The 27,958-nt window shown below is 36.5% G+C and overlaps 1 protein-coding gene across 13 annotated transcripts in view; it reads right to left on the reverse strand.

The window, feature by feature from the left end:
* Window positions 1–8,945: 8,945 nt before the first annotated feature.
* Window positions 8,946–27,958, reverse strand: part of LOC138705170 (zinc finger protein OZF-like) — a 96,303-nt gene continuing 77,290 nt past the window's right edge. For all 13 annotated transcript variants that reach the window (XM_069833852.1, XM_069833849.1, XM_069833848.1 and 10 more), the window contains 3 exons: window positions 21,717–21,861; window positions 19,018–19,097; window positions 8,946–9,966 (listed from right to left, as the gene is read on the reverse strand). In XM_069833852.1, the coding sequence (XP_069689953.1) occupies window positions 9,081–9,966; window positions 19,018–19,097; window positions 21,717–21,861 (1,111 nt within the window). In that variant the 3' untranslated portion in view covers window positions 8,946–9,080. The remainder of the gene's footprint in view (window positions 9,967–19,017; window positions 19,098–21,716; window positions 21,862–27,958) is intronic.

Raw genomic sequence — 27,958 nt, forward strand, 5'->3', positions numbered from 1 at the left:
GCTGCATCTCATTCACTAGATGTGGTTCCAGTAAAAGACTGTTCTGTAATTTAAAACAATTCCATACAAGATAACATAAGAAAAGAAGAGAAATTTTCATCAACTCGAAATAAAGCTTCCTGGAACAACAAGGAATCCAAAGTATGATGAAAGTTGTTTGTTCCTTGGATTCAGTAACCAAGTGAAAATTTGGTATAGTGTGCTTATATGTAGGAAAATGTTACCAAACAGCTCCATGTTCCCTGCGAAATTGCGCCACCATTTTGAATCCTGTCATCCAGGCCAACATGAATATTAATACTATGAATACTATGTTAAACTATCACCTGCATGCTGAATCCAATAGGAGACTTCAACTATCTTCGATCCTGCCAAATGTAAACCGAATGATGGGTAGAAAACAGTACAACTCGTGATATTAAAAGAAAAATATTACAGTTGATAGAAAAAGAAACGTATTCTTACAAGCCCTCTGTGTGGTTGTGGTTCTTAGCAAACTTTTTCACATTACTAATAAATATTTTTATTACCAGTATTATTTTATTACACTGTCTGCGTTTCAAAACTTTTTTTCCAAGGTCAAGGATTTTATAACTGATCTTTTATGTTCCTTGCATGCTGAATTCAAAAATATAACTTATTTTGCTCAATCAGGTCAGGTTTCTTTACTAGCCAAGATTTTAGGTAGTATGTATTTACAGAAATAAAACGTACAACATGTAAGGAAAATGATGTTTACCATCACAAAACAGATAAATTCATATCAAATATACATTAAATATATTATATGATACATAAATACAGTTAATTTGGAAGAAAGGGCCTTTTCAAGGAATTTCATTACTGTTTCAGACCTTGAAAATCAAACTTGACACATGGGCTTGCAACTCTGTACAGTGGTAACTTAGTAGGAGAGAGAGATGGGGGGAAAATCAACTTCTTTCTTGCAGCCTAATGTAGTCTGGCTTGAGCTTTCTCAGTGATGAGACTGATTTAAGGAACATTATTATAAAATGAATAGAAAGTGCAAGACTCACCCTGACCGATTTTACTACCCATACATTTGTGGTAAAGTCACTATGCTAATCGAAAGTTTAAAATCACTCCATTTGCAAGGAAAATTCACGAATATCATGCCTAATTTGGTGTCAAAATTGGTGATCAGGACAAACCTTTCATATCTTGTGTGTGCTGCACTTTCTTCAACACATCTGGGAAGCAAGATTAGCCTGAAACCAGGTTCACAAGACACTCTGTCAGAAGCTCTCGTGGATCCTCAAAAATTCTACTTTCGCCACTGCATATCAAATGTGGGGCCTAATGAAACATTTTGTCAAGACACTCAACAAAGAAAAAAAAGAGCTCTTGCTTTCCTAGGTCAGAAATTTTCACATGCCAGTGAGGTCAAACTAATAGCAGGTATTTTTGATGGCCTTCAAATCAGGAAACTTATGAATGATGCTAAATTCGATGATCATAAAAAGGATAAAGAGAGTAATGCCTGGCTCGCATTGATGCCTATTATTAAGAACTTTATGGGCAACCGTAGGAGCTTAGAGTACAAACATGCTGTTGAGGAACTTCTGTGGAGCTACCAGGCTCTTGGTGCATGTATATCTGTAAAGATGCACTTCTTCAGTTTGCATTTAGATTACTTCCCTGAAAACTGTGAGGTATACAGAAAGGAGCAAGGCGAGTGCTTTCATAGAGACATTCGAGTGAAGTAACAGAGGTACCAGAATCGTTGGAATGTGAATATGCTTGCAGACTATTGCTAGCAGGTTATCTCAAGAGGGATGTTCCAGATGCAAAACACGCACGAAATTCCTTGAAAAGGTCCTTCCTTCCACAATAATGGTATTCGTGTTTTATTCTATATACATATTTTACTATTTACGAAAATCTAAGTCTGACTTGAAACCATAATTAGTATAGCCTAATAATTATCAGATGCAATTTATCTCTGAAATATAATCTTTTTAAAAAATGCAATAGCAAGAAAACCTGACCTGACTGGGCAAAATGAGTTATATTTATAAATTCAGCATGCACTAAATAGCAAAGAACAGCTATGAAAATGTTGACCTAAAAATGACGCAAACCAGATTATCATTAGTATTCCACATTTCATTGTTTTTGGCCAAGATGTTGATTTTATCAATGGCAGTCTTTCATAACAATTCATGGTAAGTAAACTTTTGAAGGAAAAATGTTATTGGGATCTGTGAGCATTGCTGTCATTTGTAAGGACTCCATGACTGAGAACCCCTGATCTAGATGTTTGGGTTATTATTATTTTTTTCAGGCAGTTATCACATTATAACACCGAAACAACTCCACTCTTATAAATTTGTTTTCACTTCAAAGAACATTGTGTACAACCCACAAGAAGACTACAGAATGCATGTCTATTCTTTCTTCTCATAGACAATACTTGCATCATTTGTAATCTGTCCTTACGAAGAACATTTTATTGACACGTATCTGCCTGTCAAGGTAACTAGCATTAGAAATTGTATTACAGATTTCGCGAATATAAAGCAATTTGATAATATACAAACCCTCTTGATTGTAAAAATCACTTGATTATTTCAGACAAATGTAATGCAGTGTCTCTGAAGTCTTTTATTGATTCCTCTTTCAAATTAACACTTAAGGACTCCAATCACTGACAACAGAAGTGTTCTCTTTACAATTAGTGCTCACTTAGCCAGTCACAAAGTTCCTCCACATTCAGAATATTGTACGTATAATGCTAGTCACTTGAAGAAGTCTCGTTACATTACTCAAACTAGGAAGTTTACATATATATTTTTAAATAAGTGCAACTGTATAATACTGATTAAAAAGTTTATAATGTGCGACATAGACGGGTGTACACAATATCAGATGTGATGCGATGTGGCATGGCGCGACACTAAGTTTTGGTTTACAACTCCTCACGACAGCTTAAAAATGTCTGCTCGCGACAACTGATTTACTGACTGTATGAATTTGGAAAAACTGGCCCAGGCTAGAAAATGGCGTCAATGAAAGAGGACTGTCTATATGAAAATTTCTATTGTACTTGGTTATTATTTCCTAAGGACACTTAATACGTCTAAAAATATATACGATTGAAAGAGTCTTAAAATTAAATACGCACTACTAATGTAGTGCAGAAACGTCATTTCGTACGTTTATGACTACTTCACGAATCACAATAAAGAAAAATAATATATTAAATCAATAATGAGTGATAGTATAGACCAGAGAAGTATGCCTACTACAAATTATTATTATCAATATTTTATCATTCACCTGGTGCTTTCATCTCATTTGCAATTTCTCACATAGGTTTAGAAATCACATTATTGTCGTGATATTGTTCCAAAGATTTTTACAGAACGTATATTTCCTGTACTAAAACAACTAATTTATCCACATCGAGCTCCATTATAATAATGTGCATTACACAACAACAGTATTTGTAGATAGTAAAGCGTGCAATCATAGCCATTACTAATGCATGTACAGCACACTGCAGCTATCAGACAGTCCCCTTGCAATGAACTTCTAGCAGTCATTCGATATTGTCTCTCCGTGTCTCCTCGTGTCTGGTCGCAACAGTAGCACTGCGTCTGATTCTGTGTGCACCACATAATAAGAAATCAATGGGAGACAAGTACTATGAGACAAAATGTCGCATCGCGTCATGCCGTGTCTCATTCTGTGTGCACCCAGTCTTAACCACGAAAGTCAGAAGTGAACATACTGAGGTTTCAAAAAAGTTGTTATAAATAAAGGGGGAACTAATGCTGCTAGTTTATATTAATGAATGTTCACATAGTTAGAGACAGCTTAATATTGTATTGATGCAATGGCCATGAGTTCGGATTACACTTTGAGCAAGTAAATTTATCCATTTTCAATGTAATGTATATGGTGAAGGTCCATGTCCATCTGATGTTGGATCGAAAGAAAAAGAACACTAAGAGCAAACTGCACGGGGGGAAAAAAAAAAAAAAAAAAACGCGGGCACGCACGCACGCACGCACACACACACACACACACACACACACACACACACACACACACATATTCAAGTGGAATAGTAAAATATGTTTTAGAGTGTGGAGTACAGACTATTTTGAGTAGAAAAGTTCATACAAACATGTGTTCAATTTTCAATGCGTGTGCCATCCATTCAACTTTCAGTGGGACTATTCCATAATTTGAAACACTATTCTAAGCAAACAGAGTTTGACCTGCCTAAGCCGATTTGGAGAACAGCAAAAAACAATATTCTAAATATACATGGAAACAGAAATGAGAGTGAGCATGTAGATATATTTCCTTAGTGTTCATATTTTTAATGTTAACTCTATAGACTTCATTCATTCATAGTTTTCTGCCCAAGGGCAAGTCCTTCACTGCAAACCCAGCATTTCCCACCTTCTTCTTCGTCTCTGCATATGATCAATATATCTTAATGTTGTCCATCATCTGATATCTTCTTTTGCCTAGAATTTTTTTCCTGTTCATCATTCCTTCCAGTATATCCTTCAATAGGCAGCTTCTTTCTAGCCAGTGATTCAACCAATTTCTTTTTCATTTCCTGATCACTTCCAGCATTATTCTTTCTTCACCCTCTCTTCATACCACAGCTTTATTCCTTATTTTGTCTGTCCATTTCACAAACTCTATTCTTCTCCATTTACACATTTCAAATGCTTCCAGTCATTCCTTTTTTCTTCACTTTGTCATAATGTCCATGTTTCTGCCTCATACAATGCCACACTCCATAAAAAGTACTTCACTGGTCACTTCCTTAGTTTTTTCCAAAGGTCCGCAGAAAATGCTCAATTTTCTATTAAAAGCTTGCTTTGCTATTGCTATCCTCCTTTTGACTTCCTGCCAGCAGCTCATTTTACTACTGATAGTAGATCCGAAGTATTTGAAGCTGTTCACTTGTTCCACTGCATTTCAAATTCGCACGTTTACCTTTTTTTTTTTTATCTTCCAATAACCATACCCTTCGTCTTGTTTCATTCACCTTCATCTCATACTGCTGACAGTGTCATTTAGCTTCATCATAGCATATCCTTTAGTATCATCTCCCTCCTATTATCATTCTTTCTATGTTCTGAAAACAGTTCTTCACTAAATCCTTCAAATAGATGTTGAACAGGGTAGATGATAAAGGGAATTCTTTAGGCTTAAGTTATTAATATTGTCACTTTATTTTAAAATTACTTTCATGTTTAAATGGAAAATAGGCCCAGTGAATTTTATATTAACTGCTTTCACTTGTGCGATGATACAGTATAAAGTACAATGAATTAAAAAAGGAAATTAGTTCATCCCTCGGTAATTGTGGTGAGGGTTCGTCCAGCCCCACAGTCCTTGAAAGGTAACAACCCTACGTGTGCAGATACAGCTATCTGAATGTTATGCATAACAAGCATTACAAGTGGCAAGAAGAAAATACACAATATTTCATTATCTATTTACATTGTATTAATACATTTCAACAGATCAATGCACTTCTCTATTCTGTTGACAACAGTAAGTGTTGCTCCTCTGAGATTATCTTGTCATTCTTTCATAATGACAGCATTATTCATAAAGCAAGTGACCAATTCGTCCATTGTATTTGCTTTTTTGTACACTTCGCCTTTTATCCATCCCACAGGCAAAAATCGACAATAGTAGTACGGTCTGGAGATCTTGGCGGCCAATGCACGTGACCACCATGGCCGATTCATTGTTCAGAGAATGTGAGATTTAGATGGTGTTACCTAACATCTAAACAGAGAGAGGCTCTGTCATGCTGGAAGCACATGTCCATCCTTGCAGCCAACGTAACTACAAACAGCTACTTCTCTACACACATTATGAACAGTGCTGCCTTCAGCCGATATCACAAGGGAGACGTTTCATTGTTCCACTTCGAGATTTAAAAAATGATAGCTTATTTTGTTGTTCTGGGAGACCTGAATCAGAATATAAAATCAAAACATGACGAAGTTGTGATTAAAAGGGCTTAAATAACGTTAAAAGAATCATGAAACAGTTGTATCTAAACATGTAATGGACATGGAACGGCTTTTGAAGGGCACTGAGTTAGCTCAACGGATAGTGTGTTTAGTTGTTAAGTAGGAGAGCTGTGTTCAAATCGAATACACATTTTATCATTTTTTCTTATAATACTGTGTAAACCTTTTTTTGTTAGTTTTTTTATCGTCCTTTCATTATTTGGATTCTAATGGCAAAAAGAAAAATGATGTTATTTTTCTAAACTAATAAAATGAAAGTGTTTTTTATTTTCTTGCGAACAAAACAATACTTAATTCTGCAGTGAATGACAGTGGAAGGTTTCATTACTGAACAAATGATCAAAATAACATATATCGTTGCTATAACAGACAAATGCCAGTGTCACACTTGAAACATTTTTTTCCTTGTGTTCTGTCAAAGCATATATTATTCATATTTTCAAATGTTTCAACGTCAAAATCCTCATATCCAGCATGTTTCCAAACATATCTGAACATAATAAATTTATCCGAACACAACTGACTGTATATTTGAACTTGTATTTTTATCACTGACAGGCGTTCATGCAAGCAATATTTTTCAATGTATCCATGTAATTTGGCAAAGTCGTACACTTTTTTAACAAAGTACTCACTTCTCGAAACCCGAACACATTCCCAGAGGCTTGAGAAGAGATGTACAACCTGGTGGAATTGTGACTATTTCTATTTCTACATCAAAGTTGTATAATTCTCTATCCTTTTGTGCACTGTAGCTATCAAAAAGGAATACAAAGTTTTTATTTGCATAAGGGGGAATACACGTTCATTAAAGTCCTTTACAAGTCTTTTTTCCATCTTTCCTGAAGAGCTACAGTTTAGCACTACATTCGGAATTTTTTATAAGAACACCATCGATTTGTTTTCACATGTGGTCCAAATACACCATTGTTTCCTTCAAACAAAGATAAAATTTAGGTAAAAGAACTCCTTTCTTCGTAACAGTGTAATGTATTGTAGAACTGTGGATCGTGGCATGGACCTGGTTGACACAGCATATAGTCTCTTTTTCTTCCGATAGAAACAGAGTTCTGGTTGATTTCATTGTATAGTTAAATCTCGATTGGTCGGTATTAATAATGAATGAATCATCATGCTGATGGAACTTATTATTTTCAGCAACAAATATTCTCGTACTTTCAACACATTCTTGCAGGTTCTTCGCATAGTTTTTGCTTACATATTTTGTCACTTTCCTACTTGATATTTTATATCTTCGTTTGAAACTGAAGAGCCAATAAGACGATGCCTTAAATCTAAAGCAATTGTTTTTTAATAATTTAGTATCCAAATTTGTAAGTCAGTGTTGTGTAATGGGCTTATATCATTCTTAGCCTTAAGAACTTTCTGATATATATGGTTTTCTAATTTCTTAAACTTCTGTTTCCGAGTGACATCCTGTACAACAGCATATTTACAATATTTCACTGTGCTCTTTTCCTCCATTTCCTCGAACTTACTAAAGTTTTTTTTTTGTCGCTGAAATCCACAGCCCATTCTTTCGCCTTTTGTTAGGCTTTGACAGTGTTCGATATCTAAGGATATCGGACATGTATGAGACAGACATGCATGTTCGATATCTAATGATATCGGACATGTATGAGACAGACATGCACGTTGACTGACGTACTTCCCCTGCTGTGTCTTCTTTCCAAGGACCATTGAAAGCTTTTTCTTCTAATTCTTCCGGTATGAAGAGGCCATCAGCAATTAGTGTATCCTCATCGACGTTTGTACTATTAATTATTAAGCGTAATAAATACTCATACAAGAACTCTTCAATAGTGTTGTCTCTTGGGGAACTCGAGCACTCTTCAAAATTTCCAAAATTATTGTGCAATGGTTTGCAGAAATCGCGAGCTATGTTCATCTAGCCACCAAAAACGTTTGTAATTCCAGATCTAATGCACTACACGTAATGTAAACAAACTAAAAGATCACGTAGATGCACAGCAAGAACCTTCTTGTTCGTTCAGCTAGAACCAACTGACGAGGGATCTCTTTATTTTTATTGGTATTCAGAAATCCTACCCTCTACATGTTTTTGTTTGAAAGAACAAAAAACGAGTAGCTGGGAATCGAATCCAGAACTTTTATTCGAAAAGCAAGTTACTAACTGGTTGAGATACGTGAATGATAGTATAATTATAAAGTATTGCAGTATGTTGATTGGCATGTAGTGACTTTTAACTAGGATTTACGCCCTTTAGAAGCAACTTCGGCATATTTTCAAGGTTGTTTCTTATTCTCGTTTTCATGAGTTTCGAAATGAGCTATAAATGTGAAAGAGGTGTGATGAAAAGTTTCCCGTAGTATTGCTTTGTACATACCTAGTCACTTGTCATGCTTTCATACTTTTAGTAGGGCTTCTTATGCGTAAATTCATACAGCTTAGCTCCATAGCCACTGAAAATTAGACATTTACATGAACTTTTTACTCAGAATAGTCCATACTATTACTCGACCAAGGCAAGTGGAGCCGCGGGCGTAATGTGAATTATCGCGATGACGCTATACAAACACAGTAGCAATACAAGTGGCGCTCCGGGCTGTAGGACTCCACTGGCCTCGCTCGAGTAATATCATCCCTAAAATATTCAGTATTCCTTCTAAATTACAGTGTGTGTGTGTAAGTGTGTTGTAACTTTTTTAAACTTATCTGCAAAAGAATTGTCAGAGTTGTACCCATTTTATAATCTTAGCAACTGATAGTGTTCCTTACTTTAAACTTTCAGTGATTATTTTGTATAATATATATTTAATTATAAATATACTTTTAACAACAAGACACATTCAATATATATATTTATATATAAATTAATTTTAATTAGCACATATTCATTATCAGATTAGAAGAAAAGATATGAATAGTCAACAAAATTTAATCAAACACTATAAATGCTTTTATAAGATCTTCTTGCAACACATAAGTCAATCGAGGTTTGGTGCACAGATTATAAGTATTGGGATTCTAATATTTTTTGGTAGCATTTTATAGATTTGTCAAGTGTGCCTGCGAGCATGAGATTGCAACTGACCACGTTGTGTAAAACCCTTGCCACAAACATCGCATCTAAAAGGTTTTTCGCCAGTGTGAGTACGGCAATGTGCTATGAGTGCACCGCGCTGGGCGAAACCTTTATCACAAATATCACATTTGAATGGCTTCTCTCCAGTGTGAGTACGAACATGGTTGACGAGACTTCCACGCTCTGTGAATGCCTTACCACAAAAATCACATTTGCATGGTTTTTCCCCGGTGTGGATCCTGCCATGTTTTACAAGTTTTCCACGATCTGAAAAACCTTTATCACAAACTTGACACTTGAATGGTCTTTCTAATGTATGAATTCGGATATGTCTTATCAAAACCGCTCGTTCGGAAAAGCCTTTACCACAGTAGTCACACTCAAAGGGCTTTTCTTTAGTATGTGTGCGATTGTGGGTAGCCAAATGTGTACGTTCAAAAAATAATTTCCCACATACATCACACTGGAATGGCTTTTCTCCAGTATGAACTCTATAATGTCTCTTCAGCAGTCCAACCACCGGAAACCTTCTATCACAAGCGTCACATTTGAAAGGTTTCAATCCCAAATGTAGTTGTTCATGAACTTTCAGTGCTCCACGACGTGCGAAACCTTTGCCACAAGTACCACATTTGAAGTTTTTCCCAGAATGCGTGCGAATATGATTGAAAAGGGAACTGTAATAGGAATATTCTTTACCACAAATCACACAAGTAAATGGAATTCGAGGTACACCCATGTCGTCGTCGTCATCATCATTCGAAACCTTTTTCTTCGGTTTCTGATTACGAACAGAAGCAGATTTTTTCGCTTTGTTCTCTGTAAGGTTGATACCTCCACCCTGGAGAAACTCAACAACACTGCAGAAAAAATAAACCATAAAAATTAGATCGTAAATTAGCAATATTTTAAAAACTATAACTTCTTTCCTTCATCTCTCGCATAGTGTGCTATATTCATGGAGTCGATTTATAATATTCAATTACATCATAGGAATATAATATTATAGGTGCGTGTAACCAACACAATCCATTCAATATTATTTATCACTCAAATTGTAATCAACTGCTAACATGGGTTATTTTACGACGCTGTACCAACACTTCAGATTATTTAGCGTCTGAATGAAATGAAGGTGATAACAGCGAATAGGGATTATAAAGAATGGACACTGAGCGAATTTTCCTGTGTTTTGTTTCTCTGTGCGCAGTGTTTAGTTCCACTTTCAAGTGCTAGAGGTTAGTGTAATCAAGCATACTCTAAGATAATAATTGAGAATAGAATTGAGACACAGGATCCAAACATCGCCTACCTAATTGCATAATCCAGTAACGCTTTGCTTCAAATAAATTCAAGTTAACAGCTTTTCCTTATTTCTCAGTGACAAACTAGTTGTAATAATAATATTTTATATTTCAGATATAATAAATAATATTATAAAATAATATAATACATTATAAAATTAAGTATCGAATTCGTTTAATATTTGTATATAATATAATATAGGTATATGGTTTTACTTCTCGTAAGAGTTTTGTTTTTCCATTTTCAGCACTATCAAATCATTACGTATTTTAATTGTTGTTGGAGTCAACGTCTCAACTCTCATTATAAAGGAACTCTAGAGTCTAGACATTACAGTTAATGACGGATTTATTATTTTATGGATCCAATTTATTTTATTTGAGTACATAATGTACCTAAATGTATTAATTATATGTGTTATATTTTCACTGTGTCGACTGCCAGCTGGTGTGATGTCAGCACCAAAACTCTAGGGAGAAAGCAGAATCTCACGCTGTAACTGGCTTGAAGGTAATTGAAATCAGTCCGGCTACATCAAAGGTACCGACGCGAAGTGTCCATTCTTTAAAATCCCTATTTGCTGGCGATAATGCTGGTGAAATGGGTCCTGGGCCCAGCACCGAAAGTTACCCACCATTTGCTCCTATTGGGTTGAGGGAAAACCCCGGGAAAAACCTCTACCAGGTAACTTGCCCAACAGGGATTCGAACCCGAGCCACCTGGTTTCGCGGCCAGACGCACTGACCGTTACTCCATAGGTGTGGACTGCTAACATGGATCCCACATGGGTTGCGTAATTTCAAAGTTACTCAAAATTCCTATTTTAAACTACAAGTACTACAAAATTGCTCAATTTTAAAAGTATTTTTACTTAATTATTAACGACACTGTATCAACTACTACGTTATATAGCATTGAAGGGATTGGTGATAGAGAGATGGTATTCGACGAGATGATGCCGAGAATTCGCCATAGATAACCTGACATTCACTTTACGGTAGGAAAAACCTCGGAAAAAATCCAACCAAGTGGGAATCCAACCCACACGCGAGCGCAACTCCGGATCAGAGGGCAAGAGCTTAGCTGACTGAGCTATGCTGGTGACCAAATTTTAAATCACAGTACTTTAAAATAAATTGATAGCTTCGTTGCCGTGTAGATTTTTCTTGCTTATGTAAACATAAATTTAATAATAATAATAATAATAATAATAATTTATTTAACCTGGCAGAGTTAAGGCCATACGGCCTTCTCTAACACTCAACCAGGAGTCTTTTAATGTTGAATAACGTTATAATTCGAGCATCAGGCAAGATGAAAAGGACAGATTTTCGCGTAACATTGACGCAACTCTGTCTTTGGGTGCTAATAACTTAATACCTATGGCGTATTTGTAGGAACATGTTAGGCTATACGAGAATGAAATAATAAAAGCTGATCTATCCAAAAATGACATTTATTTTAGTCTCCAAATAAAATTGTGCATTGTTTAAACAATAACCCAAAATGTAATACTTTTCCTAATTCTACAGACTTACAACTGCTTGTTACAGTTAAAGTCAAGTGAAATGCATTAATAGATGCGATCGTTTAGGAGTTAGGACAATTTCATGTTTGGCTTATGTAATTGCTATGCTGAAACATGACCCAATAACCTTAACAACTGTAAATGTGTGCCGTCACGCAGATAAACTTGTCTACAGGCAGTAGTCGCGCAGTATATATGAGACTTTACAGGAAAAGAAAACGTGAAAAGAAATATAATTCCCAATACAGCGATAATGTACAGTACTCAAACAAAGAGAAACTAATGTCGAATAATTACGTGAGTATAAATGATGAACATATAGCAATGCTTTAATAAAGGTTTCATTCTAAAGCCAAAGTAAAGTTGTTTACATACAAACCTAACATTTAACTTTATTCAACGTTAATCCTGGAAGGTTCCCTAATCACTTTTATTTAACAACACAGTAGGCCTATCAACTATGTGGTTATTCCAGCATCAGCAGAATTTATAAAAGTGAGATGAATCTGTAGTCATCATCAGATTACCTGACATTCGCTTTATATTACGAAAAAACACGGAAAAAATCAACCAGATAACAGATCAAGTGTGATTCTAGCCCGTGTCCCATTACAGCCTCGAAGCATGGGTCCAACTACTCACAAATCCCTAGGCCACACTAGTCGTATTTTTTTTTTCCAAATTATTTTAGACATATTTGCTAGTTATTCTACACTACATATTCATATCCTACTTTCATCATCATCATCATCATCATCATCATTATCAACAACAACAACAATAATCTGCTTTACGTTATAAAGGTATGAAATTTTCTTTCTTGTTCAAGGAGAATTCATATTTCTTTCAAGAAATTAACAAAATCCACCTCACGTTGTGATCTGGGCAGGGGGAACAGAAGATCATCTGCTTGGACCGTATTTTTTCGATTGCCTGGTGAATGAGACAACTTACCACCATATGATTAACAAATGGTTGCTCCCTGAATTCCATAGGAAAGGCATATCTGACATTGTATGGCTTCAACAAAATGGCACACCAGCTCATTTAGCCATGAGAGTGCAATTGCATCTTAACGAACTTTTCGCAAATATGAGGTTGGGCAGAAAAGTAATGAGACTGGCAACATTGCGTACAAAACGACAAAGCTGCTGCCACCCACTTCACATGGCAGTTAGATTCTCTGCTGCCATAGACTCAAAACGAGTTTGAACTTACAAGCAGTTGCTATGCGAGTGTAACATAGGATCTGTGTGAAGTTGGTTTGTGAGATGCATTAAGAAAATGGACTGCCTAAAGTTTGAGCAACGTTGTGCCATCAAATTTTGTGCAAAGCTTGGCAAATCTGCTATGTGACTTCTGGAAAGTTACGAAGTGCTTATGGCAAACATTCCTTATCCAGGGCACAAGTGTTGACATGTATGCAATTAATTCTCTAAACTACAAATAGTCATGATATAGTAAGTCGATATTAGAGATACACCGGTTCTGAATACTTCTGTATTGGAACTATATGCAAAAGTATTCAAAACCACTGTATCTAAAAAAACTGAGTTATGCCTCTTCGCCTGGAAGGCAACGAGATAAACAGTAGCGCTCAAAAGTATTTTGTAGTTAAGGTTTTATGTTGTCAGCATTGTTTGCATGCAGATACAACAACACAAAGCACACAGCTGTGTCATTCTATGAGTAGCTGTGGTTACGTATCTAGGAAACAGGTAAGTTCATAGAATAACAATATAAGCGTATATTCCATTAGCTCATAAGTATTTTGTGGCTTGATTTAGTGGCATAGTATTCATTAAATATTGGTGTTCAGATATTTAAACAGTGCTTATTTATTTGTACAGACCATTGCATGCATGCCAAAACAAAAGGAATACTCTGTGAAGTGAGACAAGCTGTTTTAAATGCTTTGAAAAAGGGAAAATCGCAGTCTAGCATTGCTAAAGATGTTGGTATATCACAGCAACTCGTAAGTGTGTAGAGTTGACGGAAAAAACAAGAAGGGTCAGTAGACAATAAGCCATGGTCTGGTCGTCCACGAAAAACTACGGTGGGGGAGGAGAGAATGATTTGTAAGCAGTCGGTTGCTGAGCCAAGAAATCGACTCGAAAAATTAGGGATGATCTAGAGCAGCATCATGGACTGAACCTATATGTCTCTACTGTGAAACGTCGCCTAGTAGCTGGTGATTTAAATGGTAGACAACCATCACGAAAACCACTCACACATTAAAAAAATAGAAGGCCAGGTTAGAGTTTCCAAAATATATCAAACATGGAACACTACAGATTGGTATAAAGTGATGAGAGTAAATTTAATTTATTTTCTACTGACGGTGTGCAGTATGTACATTGATAAAAAAACCAAAGAGATGACAAAAAACACCAGGTACCAACCATTTAACACGGTGGTGGTAGCATGATGGTGTGGGGATGCTTTTCTACAAGTGGAGTTGGGAATATAAATCACTTCATGTATAGTGACATTTTAGAAAAAAAAAATATATTATGGTTCCACATGGGAAGAAGAATATGAAACATAATTGGATTTTTCAGCAGGAGCATGATCCAAAACACACTTCCGGCCATTTAAAAATGTCTTTGCAGAGAAAAAAATCAAACTTCTGGATTGGTCAAGCCAGTGCGTGTTCGGATCTTAATCCTATTGAACATCTCTGGCATGAAATGGATCACATGTTCGTCGTAGAAGTTACTCAAATAAGGCTCAGTTCTTTGCTGCCTTATTGGAAGAATGGTCACAACTTCCACTTGAGCGATTAAAAAATCTTGTGGATTTAATGCCAAACAGATGTGCTGCTGTGATCAAAGCTCGAGGATATGCACCGAAACATTGCTTTTTCCTCAGAGTCCAAAATATTTTTGTTTTATTATTACATACTTGGACTTACAAATTACTTCTGATCCAAAGGAATTTTCAATTTTTTTTTACGCAAGATAACTCTGTTTAAACTAAATGTCTTTTCGTTCTAAATGGATTAGGAATGCATACTTTCCAATTATCCACTGGTATTTTTTTCTATCCAATACTTATCTCTATGTAATTGTGACATGCTTTTTACAAAATACTTTTGAGCGCTACTGTAAAATATATGTATATCCTTTCCTAAAAGTAAGAGAATGAAAATATCTAGTAAACTTAAAATAGAGAAGTGTGGCAGTCAAAAATATCTGGAGATCAGATGATCCCCAAAAAAACCTTCACCAATTTGTTCTATGTTCACTATGCATTCATCCTTCTGGAATGAACAGTAGGCTAATCATATTTAAAGCAATGTTTCGTATGTGAAAAATGTCTTATAGAGGATACTATAAAACCATCTGCAGTAATTTAACTTCAAACATTTTGTAGCCATTCTTACTCAGTTACTTATCAAATGACAATCCAACTTTCCGTGATAAATATCACATAAATTTCCATGTAGATTTGAAGTTTTTGATAGATATCCTAATGAAACTTAGAGGAAATTGCTTGAACTCCCAATATGCAGTGTATCTCCTACAGATTACATTTCATGAAATCGACGTATTAGTTGACACTGTGTCCTTACTTTGTGCCAGATTATCAGCTTAATTACAATGCCATATAATTCCATATCTCTCTTCACAAAATATATATATATATAAAATATGCCTCCAAAGCGATACTCTGATCACACAGAAGACCTACTTCAAATATGACGAAGTTCACCAACATTTGCAAACTACTTTTGCACCATGAGATGTTTACGTAGTTCTCAATGTTGTACAATAGCTGTTATGGGTACTTTATGTATGTTCTGTACGATAATCAATATTATGTGAACATATAAAAAATAAGAGAAAAAGTAAATAGGGAGATAAAAGTACTGTATGTAAGACAAATTTACACTGTGATGAAGAATTTGGGTTTTCTAAAAATGAGTTAAAATTCAATTTCTGCTTGGTTTTGTAGCTGTTTATACATACTGTCCTCACTTGAGGCTGAGTTCCCTTACCCTCTGAATAGAACTTGAAAATATTTACCAAAACTGAAGGAAATGGATTTTAAGAAATGATTACAAAATTCAAAATTTGCATCACAATAATTCAATCACTACGAAACTCTAAAATCTGAAAACCAATTTTTATAGTTGTGAACTTTAAAATAAACTCTTGTAATAAAACCATCCAATTATAAAATGACAATAACAATTAGAGTATATTAACACTATTAGATATCCAAAGACTGTGTAAATAGATTGTGGAGAAACACAGTGTGGATAACTGGCTCATGGTTGAGTTGTTTGTAGACTCCAATTACACAGACAGCCTGCTATCAGTACCGTAATACAAAACACAATACTAATAATTCGACACACTATGAACTGTTAATATAAAACATTACTAAATACGAGCAGTATTTGGTCACTAAAGAATAGTCTGTTTTCTAGTTCTAAATATTTGTCATACATGTTTAACAAGTGATGCATTAGTTGCTGTAGTTCCCGTTGAGATAGTAATCTTGGATGCTATTTTTCAATTCTTCCAGGATATGTAAATTATTTTTGTACACTTTGTCTTTCAGAGTTCCTCCAAAGTAAAAGTTACAAGGAGTAGTATTGGAGTGTAGGCTTTCACGGCCGGCGTCAATAGTAGAAAAGTTTTCCGGGTTATGAGGCCGTGGTCTGTTGGTTGTGAGACCAAACGTTTCGTTCACTGCTGCGGTGAACATCTTCAGTGGTGTCTATTGCTGGTGCGGCTGGTTCTACTGCGTGTGCCGATTACAGTCTGCGCTGGCTGCATCGTTGTATATATAGTGCGGGAGGGGGGGGGCTTGCTGTTGTCGCCTTGGTCCGCGCTCGAATGTGCTTCGCAGGCGGGTTTGCTGTTTTCTACGTGCTCCGCGTCCGGGGTTGTGTTGTTTAATTGTGCTACGCGGGCGGGTTTGATGTTAGTTTTCCTTAATGCCGGATACCAGGCCTTGTTAACCTTGAGGCCTTCTTCTTTTCGATTGAAATTGTTCTTATGTTTATATATTTCAATCGCCTCTCGGTGTAGCCTCGCGTAGAAATGTGGTATGTCGCTGAGCGTATCGGTGTCTTCGAACCTAATTTTATGTTCGCCTTCCAGATAAGCATGTTCAGCTACAGCCGACTTATCTACGTAGCCAAGGCAGCAGTTTCTTCTATGTTCGGAGATCCGAGTCTTGAAGCTCCGCTGCGTCGTCCCTATGTAAACTGCTCCACATGAACACGGGATCCTGTAGACCCCCGTAGAAGACAATCTGTCGCGTTTGTCCTTGGCTGAGCGTAGGCTGTTGCATATCTGCTTGGTGGGCAGGAAGATAGTGTCCACCTTGTGCCGGTTGAGGATCTTGCTTATCCGGTCCGTAACTTGCTTGTAATAGGGCAAGAACACCGTGCCTCTCTTCGTATGGTCTTGGCCTGACTGAGGCGACAACAGCAAGCCCCCCCCCCTCCCGCACTATATATACAACGATGCAGCCAGCGCAGACTGTAATCGGCACACACAGTAGAACCAGCCGCACCAGCAATAGACACCACTGAAGATGTTCACCGCAGCAGTGAACGAAACGTTTGGTCTCACAACCAACAGACCACGGCCTCATAGCCCAGAAAACTTTTCTACTACAAGGAGTAGGTTGGGGCATGGAAGGAGCCACGCATTCCTACTGATAATTATATCCCTGAATACCCAAGTTCATTCATATGAGGGTTGTAAATAGAGTAGTGACAACATAGAAAGTACGGACATATTATTGAACTTAATGGAAAATACATTTACATCCCTTCAGTATAATCACCAGCGTGTTCCTATATCTTTTACCAAATCCTTGGTAACTGTTAAATTCCATCAGCGAGGTTGTTTCTATTAATCTCTCTGATGGACTGCCCTATTGCGTATCAGTGGCGCTTCTGACAGGTTATGAGAAACCCAGCATGCTGTATTTTTTCTCATGTGGAGGTTTTCTTCAGGATGTGCCACACAATTTGATGACCGAGTCCAACCTTGATGGATAATTCTCGTACAGTCCAGTGATGGTCAAAAGCAAGGAGATCTCACACTAACTCCACTTGTTCGTTACAAATGGACAGGCAACCTGTGCAAGCCACATGTGCCGCCTCATTCCAACTGGTACAAAATGCAGAGATGCATCTTGCAACCATTTGATACGATAGTGCATTGTTGCCACAAGCTTTAAGTAACCCTTGATGACAATGGCATGCATTTCTACCACGGGCTACCTCGATTTTTATCCACAATCACTGCTCACGTTTAGTAAATATGGTTTAGAGTAGTTAAAAATAGTGCTTTATATTCAACCATACACAATAGCAACATCTGTTGTCATAGCAACCGGTTTTATCATTCAATACATCGACAATATCTCTAACTTACTACGATCATCAGTTGTCTAATTGTCTCGCATCGCATGCGAATGCGCATGATCCATTCGCAGCAATGTTGCCACTACTTTATTTACAACCCATGTATAATAATCAGCTGTAAGTTCTGCCACAGTTTCCTGTTGGAGAGGAAGCGTGATTTTGCCTTTTTTCCAGCTCTAAAGAACTAAGTGTACAAAAATAATCCACATATTTTGGAAGAACTGAAATATAGCATCCTGGAAAACATCCCGTCCATTTCTCAATACAAAATGCAGCAAGAGATCCATCACTTCTTGAACATGTGTGACAGATGTTTGGAACAAGAAGGTGGGCAGTTTCGAAATCTTTCTTAATTTCAGTGAGTAAATGACGTTTCAACTGCTATTATTAAATAACATTTTAACTAATAGTTCATGGTATGTCGAGTTACTCATAATGTGCTGTGTATCTCAGATAGCAACCTGTTTGCATAATCACAATCTGTAAGTGACTCAGCTGAGAGCCAGGTCATTGCAATGTATTTTTTCTTGAAACTAAACAACCAGTACATGCATAATTCGTAATGAATAAAATACTGAATAACTTAAATTTTAAGCATATTTCAAAACAGTAAAGTTTAGCGAGACACTGTACATCACCATACAGCATAGTTTTTAGAGCTATTAAAATTATCTGCACACTCACCCACGTAATAAGGCTGCGTTATTCTGCGTTGCCACTTCTTCCTTTGGTTCGTCCTTTAGTTCAATCTTCCAGTTCCCCTCCTATATTGTAATAACAGGAATTAGAACTCTCAACTTCCATAACATTTTTCTTTTTTTTTTAGTTTGTTATTTAACGATGCTGTATCAACTACTAGGTTATTTGGCGTCAATGGTATTGATCAGGCATCGCAAAACTGTGTTTCGTGAAACAGTGCTTGAACTCTGGCATAAGTTCCAGGTGACAACACCCCTCTCTGTGCTGAACCCCTTCCTTTAGCATTGACTGTTCTGTCAGCAGTGCCTCATTTTGTTATCCAGTACTATCTGAATAGTGATTTGACGTTCATAACAGATATTTCTGAACAGCTGAACAAACTAAATTACCAACTTCAAGAACATGATCAGAACATAGTTGACATGTATGATGTGGTGAAATCTTTTTCCATGAAGATAAATGTTTGGAAAGTGCAATTGAACGAAAATGAGTTTCATTATTTTTCTTGTCTGAAGTCACTTTCAAATGTTTCTCATTGATGAATAGATAAATACTGCGACATCCTAGAAACATTACTTTTAGAATTTAGAGATAGAAGGTGTTGTGATTTTAAACAAATGGAAAATGATTTCTCTCTATTTTCAAATCCTTTTAACACATCCATTCTGAAAGTACGACCAAACTTACAATTTGAGGTTGCTGATCTCCAAAATGATACCTTTGCGAAAAGCAAGTGTAAGGATTGTGTTGATTTGGATGTATTTGAAAATAATCATTCATCTAAATATCCATGTCTTGGATCATTTGCTGCCACAATCTCAGCTATGTTTGGTTCTACATATATTTGTGAACAATTTTTTTAATTAAACATATTAAAATAAAAAAAAAGACACGCTTAACAGACATCATTCTTCATGCACAATTGGCACTGGCTACTTATGAGGCAACCCCTAATTTTGAGATCTTATCGAATGGAAATATTGTAATCAAAAAATAAAAGAATGCAGGTGAAAATAATGTAATCCTAAAAAGATATTCATTCCTTCTTTCTCTTGTTATTTCTTTGTTATGAACAGGGAAGGTAGTGATGATCACAAACCGCCTCTGCTGTCTAGCTTACTGTAACCGATGCTCCCCACCTCCTGTCTCCACTTTATGTGTAGTGACTGTAGTGGGTAGTATTTATATTGCATTATAAATTTGTGACATATTGCGATGCCTGGTATTGATGATAGCGAGATAAGGCCAAAGATTCGCCATAGATTACCTGACAGTCGCCTTACAATTGAGGAAAACCTTGGGAAAAAAACCCTCCAACCAGGTAATCAGCCCAAGTGGGAATCAAACCCCTGCCCGAGTGCAACTCTGGATTGGCAGGAAAGTGCCTTGGCTAACTGAACTATGCCAGTAGCTTTTCATTTTGTTGAAAGGAATGAACAGCAGAAGACAAAATGTGTGCTTTAAATGAAAATTAAAACAAGTGTTATGCTTGCTTGTTTGGAATTCAGTTTTGAGTTAAAGTTCTTTAAATTTGCTATTTGAAGTTTCTTCTGTTAAACCTTAGTACATTATAAAACATTATCATCGTTATTTTTATCATCAAAGATTAGATTCACCAGTCTTTTTTTATGATTCTAAAGCAAAAGAATTTTCAATTTTTAAGATTTTCGATAACAAAAAGGCTACAAAAGCTGCACAAGGCTATGTTTGACGTGCTGTCATCTGCTGCCTCCAAACTTGCCAGATATTTGTTAGTATCACTAACACCAGACAAGCTCCCCTTTCATTAATCTCCAAAGTGAGATCACCTGTCTTGCCCACACTACGTGACAGTGATAGTTCACATTTTATAATGACAACTCTTCTGTCTTATTTTATCCTAAATATTATCCATTTCGTCTTAAATGCAAATTCCACATCTACATTTCTAAGAGGTATGAAAGAAAGTAGTTTCCTCGCCTTTAGTGCTGTCTGTAAGTAGGTTACGAGTAAGCTGCATGGAAGAACAACATGCAATTCAAATTTTTAAAATTGTTTTATTTTCACAAATATACAATTCCGAAACAACAGACCTTCACCTTAAATAAGTCTATGTTAACGCTATCAGCCAATCCATTGTGCCCTACTGGAAACCGTACCTTGCAAGTAATTTTCAGACCACACAAGCAGAGGAAGGTTATCCCTTCTGGCACATATGCATGAATATGCACACAAAATAGTACATGGAGGCACAATCACTTCGTGAAAGGCAAAGATACGAAAAACTGAATACACACCATTTATACACAATCTCAGAACATGGGTTGGGGGGAATGAGGAAATTAGTGGAGGGAAGCATCGTCACTATCTGACATGCCTGTTGTCTGTAGTTAACAGTACAAATATGTTGCAGTAGATTTCCTTAGGAATACGTCTGTCATCTATAAATATTATACATGAAATGAAACTGATATTTAAGCAGTTGCAATGTCAAAGAGATATTTCCTCAGATCTGATGATTGATGGTATATGCAACAATTATCCATACACAACAGGTACTCCAGACTTAGCCCTATAGATTTAGAGATTAGTCTCTCTTCCACCTCACCCCTTCCACACACAGACACACGTTACACAGTTTCAAACTAACTACTCTGAAGGCTTTACAATCAAATGATATCTGAGCCACTCTAATTGTGACTTACCTCAACTTCACACTTCACTTCAACGATTGGTGGCTCATCCTCCTGTTTTACTTCCACATCAGGTTCCAGTGCAGAAGAATCTATTTCATTATTGTCGTCAAGTTCAATTTTAATGACTTCCCTCTCACCCGTAGAAGTTTGGTTCCTGCAAAAGCATAATATTAATTCCTGACTTTCTTACAGGAATTCACCTTTGTCCTATAGTATACTTACTTACTTATGGCTTTTAAGGAACCCAGAGGTTCATTGCCACCCTCACATAAGCCTGCCATCGGTCCCTATCCTGAGCAAGATTAATCCAGTCTCTACCATCATATTCCACCTCCCTTAACTCTATTGTAATATTATCCTCCCATCTATGTCCCGGCCTCCCCAAAGGTCTTATTCCCTCCAGCCTCCCACTTAAACACTCTATATGCATTTCTGGATTCGCCCATATGTGCTACATGCCCTACCCACTCAAATGTCTGGATTTAATGTTCTTAATTATGTGAGGTGAAGAATAAAATGCATGCAGTTCTGCAGTCCTATAGTATAATTATATTTAATTCTATCATTCAACACTGTAATGATGTTGAGGTTCTTACGTAAGCACGTTTCAGTAAATTTTAAGAATCTTTACATATTGCTGCATCTCTTCTGAATTATTCTTGGATATCTACAGAGCATCCCAGAAGTCCGTGCATTAAATTTAATGGACAGTAGAAGAGACCAAAACAAACATTTTTTATCAGACAACTTAGGGCCCTCCCTGACGGGTCGGTGTAGCAGCGGTGCAACATTTGTTTGAACAATGTTGTACTGCACTGGACTCCCTGATGGTATGGCATGTCTGCGCCATACATGTGTTTTTCTCTGCATAACTCCACTGCACATTTTCTAAATTCTCAGTAGTTATTGAACCTTCTAAAGGCCATGTCGTCCAGTGATGAAGAAAATATTGTGTTCTGTGTGTGTTTAAGATTACGAAGAAAACGGAAATGATACTGGGTACATTCGTACATTGAAGGGAATATCAACTGTGCATTAGGTTGTTTGTAGCAGCACGAGAATTTACACTAGATGATTGATTCATTAATATTTTATTGTATTAGTGAAAAATGTTACCTCAGATTCCTGTTTTTTAGCAACTTCTCCCCACACCTTTTCTGTTATGTCTTTTCGTGAATGTTCCGCCAATTTGAAATTGTAAAGACATGGATATTTCTCCACCTTAAGAACTGTATTTCCATTGACATACAAATACAAATATAAATATTCACAACTTCACTTGATAAATGCTGCTTGCCGAGTGAGAATGTGCAGCAAGGCTGCATGCTGAAAACATTTTATATCAGTACTGTGCCAAGCCGACCCGTGTGAGGCTGCCAATTTAAATATATGGCTGCGATACTGACTCGGCATGCAGAGCGCTTACCAAGTCGATGTTGTACCAATGCTCTACTGACCCATCAGGAAGCAGCCTTAGGTCGACGTTATGCCATTAACCCTCTAAACAGAATTAGAAGTGGGATTGTTCTTTGTTCAGATGGTATACTGGTTGGTCCCACATTATGTCCAGTCCATCTCAACGGCAAAATCTACCTGCACCTCTTCCAAGAAACCCTCTCCCCTTTACTGGAGGAGGTTTCTTTGGCGATAAGGTAATTAATGTGGTTGCAGCATGATTGCCAACCAGCACATTTCACACATAATGCTCGTGTGTTCTGGACAATGACTTTCCAGGCAGGTGAATTGATCATAACGGAGCTGTTGCTTGGCTGCCAAGATCACCTGACCTCACCAGCCTGAAGTTTTCCTTATGGGGTCATATGGATATGCCACTCTTGTAGATGATGGCCACAACAGACTCAATACATACTATGTCTGGAATCTTAGACAGTCTCACAGGCAATAGTTCTTCACTGAGCTCTGTTCAGAGTTCAATGGTACTCCAACTGTGCACAGGACAGGCAGACAACTGTTCTATCCAACAGGGTGATGTGCTTTATGTGACGCAGCACTTCCAACTTTAATGCCATCTAGCATGCTAAAGACGTGACACTGACCATAAGTTGTCTGACAAAAAATATTTTAGCCTCTTCTACCATCCCTTAAATTTAATGCACGGACTTCTGGTACACACGCACGCACGCACACACACAGATATATATATATATATATATATATACACACACACACACACACACACACCCTCACGCAAACTATGAGTGTCACTATGTACATATTGTTTTCCTCCAAAAATGAGATAATATTTAAAGTATATATTATCCCAGTGTTGCCTCATTTTCAGAGAGAAAAAAAATGACGATTCTTGTACTAACAAACAGGTGTAATAAAAAACATTAGGCTTTCACTCGAAAAGCCAAAGGAGTCAGTTAGAAATATGGTTGGTTGGTTGGTTGGCTGGTTGCTGATGCTCAGCATATTGGAGTTCATCCGTATGGCTAGGAGTATGGTAATGACTAGGGCTCGGAAGTTGATGAAATATCATCTTTTTTCTGAGACATCGCAGACAATGCAGGATGAAATATAAATTCCTTTCACTTCAACATTAACCAAGGTGGCCTACTTTTATTTTGCATTTTTCAGTCTTTCATTGTCCATTGGTCATTTTTAAGAAAATATTCTACTTCTTACTTTCTGTTGCATTTTTGCGCTTTTCTGCTTTTCAACGAACTTTATCTGTTGTAGTTGTAGTCTATTATTTGAGAACCTACTGCAGATTGCTTATGCAATTCGATTGTACCATGCAGGAATTTTCTTTATGGTTACATCAGCCTTGATTCCTGATCACGTATGTTATGTGCTTCCTCCCATTTAACGCAACAGAACAAATATTGCAGCTGCATTGCCTGCAGTTGGCATTTTACAGTATTGTGTCTCATAAGTGAAGATATAAAAATGCAGAAATTAAAGTAAAATAGGCAAAGATTTTTGCGACACTGGATTTTCTACAGATGGAAGTATATACTATTTTGGAAGTTGTGTGAAATTAAAACAAGTGAATATGCAGTCAGATATAATATATAGTGAAAGTAAGCACAGAATTTAAATCATTTTACACAAAAATTGTTCACATAACAAGCATAGAGTGTATGAACTACTGCGTGAAAAATTTCCGCGAGTTAACAAATTCGTAACAAATGAAAAAAACAAAGTCCTTGAAATCTCCTTCACAAATAAGACATTTTCGTGTCGAAGAACATCTGTGACAATGTGTAGGAAAAATTGGACAAGAAGTGAAAGAGAAAATGAAAAAGGTATTGGAAAACAACACTGGATACCAGTCAATGAGTAAAGTTGAGAAAGTACTGCAAGGTAAAAATTTTTACTTCAATGCTTTTGATGAAGTTTTTCATCAGGGTGCCTTGGTTATTTCAAGTACGCACCCATGACGTCAGTTGAAGAAGAGAGAAGTTTTATTATTATTAAAATTTTGGTCATTTTTTTTAAATTCTAGTGTCATATTTTCAGAAATTTAAGGTCATTTTACAAGTTATTTGGCTTAAGTGCACAATACCGGAGTGGGAGTATGATAATTGCGTAGAAGACGCCAGCAGTTTACATATGCCACTTTTGAACTACTCTTACATCTCGTTGGCATTATTGTTAACTCTGATACTTTTATCTATGTTTGTTATGTATTATGTTGGTTTTTGACGGCTCAGAAATAATATAAAAGGGTTATGGCGAAGGTATATTGGGGGACAGTGGGAGGGAGGGGCTTTCCCCCGCTATAGCCCCCAGCTGTATTGTAAATGCAAGGAATATCGTCTTTGCAGGTAGAGGAAGCATCGACACACACACACACACACACTATGTTAATTACGTATGGAATATTGCTAATAACTCTTTATATATTCATTTTATGAAAAAATACCAAAAACAAAAGTTGTTGGAGATTTTCTAACTACACCTTATGGCTGTGGTCGCACAAAAGTATTGATTCGTGTAAAGAGTGTGACAAAAAAAATAACTTTTTTTAAATGTCACCCTGTATTAAATTTTACATAGGCCTATTTGAAATCTCCATTCAATTTTACATAGAAATAGAAGTTTGACTCAGCATAAATGATGAATACTCTCTTGTAAATGTTATGATTCTTTCAAATTCTTTGATAATGTAACACAAAATAAACATGTGTATTCATATGGAGTAGGCCAAGAAACAAACAAAACAATAACATAACTGTTTCAGAGAATGTTTAAAATTATAACAAATGTTCAAAATGAGAACCATTCACGGCCAAATAATGCCCAGTCTATCATGAAAGCAGTCCATTGACTTTCTCACAGTTTCAGGAGTGATCAGTTCCATATCATTACTAATCCTTAATTGCAGGTCTTCAATGCTGTTTGGTCTATGACGATACACTCTGGACTTTAAGTAACTCCGCAAGAAAAAATCCAATGGGTTGAGGTCAGGTGATCTAGCTGGCCATTCAATGTGTCCTCTTCTTGCAATCCATCTACCAGGGAACATTTGGTTGAGGAAATCCATTACTCTTCTACCATAATGTGGAGGTGCACCATCTTGTGAAACCAGATGTTCACTTGACACACACCAGGAAACAACTATCTGAAAGCTGGGATAACATCATGCAAAAGCTTTGATACTTATCAGACTTCAAATTTCCGTCTATGAAAAATGGACCAATTTTGCTGCTTCCCACTAAACCGATCCAGACATTGACTGTTTGTGAATACTGTGTGCTTCTGCCACCAATGGGGATTATGAGGAGACCAATACTAACAGTTATGGCGATTGATGGTGCCATGTAGAGAGAAAGTTGCTTCATCTGAAAATATTTTTCATAGATCTTTATGCTTGGCCTTTGTCTATTTAAAATTATATTTAAAACATTTTATAACAAATAATTTAGGATAACAGATGACTGGTGAGGTTCAAACTAAAACTGGCTTCCTGGGCAACTGAAATATTTATAGAGAAGTACGACAGATAATCACATGAAATTAAAATGATATCCTAGACCAGACCTGTAGAACTGTAACTCCTCAGAGCGACTTCTTTCCTCCCCTTTCTTACCCCACCCACCTTTTCTACCGGTGCGGTCATGGCGTTCTAGTTACGCTCAGCTGCATCAACATTCATTCTCGCGGCTTAAGTCGATCATCCTCAATAGAAGTGGAGTGAGGCTGACGTCATATTTCCCCTACTTGCGAGTTCTGCAGGCCTGTACCTAGACCTTTCACGTCAGAGGTGAAAGAACATAAAGCGACAAAACATTGTCAGTTTACTAGCCACATAATGGTTGATTGGAATAGAGTACTGCGAAAGTACGTCGTTATTTTATTTATTTTTGGTACAAGTAACATTTCTTTAAGTATTTATTTATATTCCCTTGTACCATCAATAAAAAACACGTATGCTTTTAGTTTCTTTAAGTTATAAGTGGCTATATGCAAGTACTTACACGGTATTCTGAAACTCAAAGAAAATACTATATCGGATTCCATAATAAATTACGTACAGTTTCCCTAGAATAGAATGAGATGAATGAATAGTCCTAAGTCTCAGATGTAAGACACTGCGCATGATTGAAGACCAGAGCACTGATACACAAGATAACGAATATTGAATTACTTAAATTCAGGCTATTTGGTTTGTTACTAGAATCGTTCCGAAATTCACTTAAAAAAAAAAAAGGTAATATGACGTAAATAATATCTATACATAAATCGTGTAGTTAAATCGACACTCCGCACAGAAAGGAATGCTTTCGTGTCGTTTCAATAGCTCAGACGCTAAGACTTCTGCGTGTTTTGTAGAAGAGTACAAGTTCGATTCTTAATCTACACAACGATTTTTTTGTCTAAATAACGTTCAAATAGAGTTTTACAAAGTCCTGACATTAGTGTTAATGATCGCAAACAATACAAAATTACAAATTATAATATTATACACGTTAATCTCATGAATGCATGTACACCATATATAACTATTAGAATGAAATAAAAAAATACCGGTATTTCTAAGCCACACAGACAAACTTTTCCAAAGGTTTAGAGTCCTTAGATCTATGCCATTTGTTGAGTAATTATTACAATATTTTATTAGTAGATTTCCCATATGTGTAAGAAATGCACTCGCACAAAACAATTTTTGTTAAAAGTGTGGCTTTGGACTATTTCAATCTCACCACTTCAGTTGATTTTAACTATTTTATCTACGTGTTTGCAGTAGTGTTTAATGTAATGTGCATTCAATTTTATTCATG

This window comes from Periplaneta americana, chromosome 8, assembly GCF_040183065.1.
Source record: "Periplaneta americana isolate PAMFEO1 chromosome 8, P.americana_PAMFEO1_priV1, whole genome shotgun sequence".
Taxonomy (NCBI): domain Eukaryota; kingdom Metazoa; phylum Arthropoda; class Insecta; order Blattodea; family Blattidae; genus Periplaneta; species Periplaneta americana.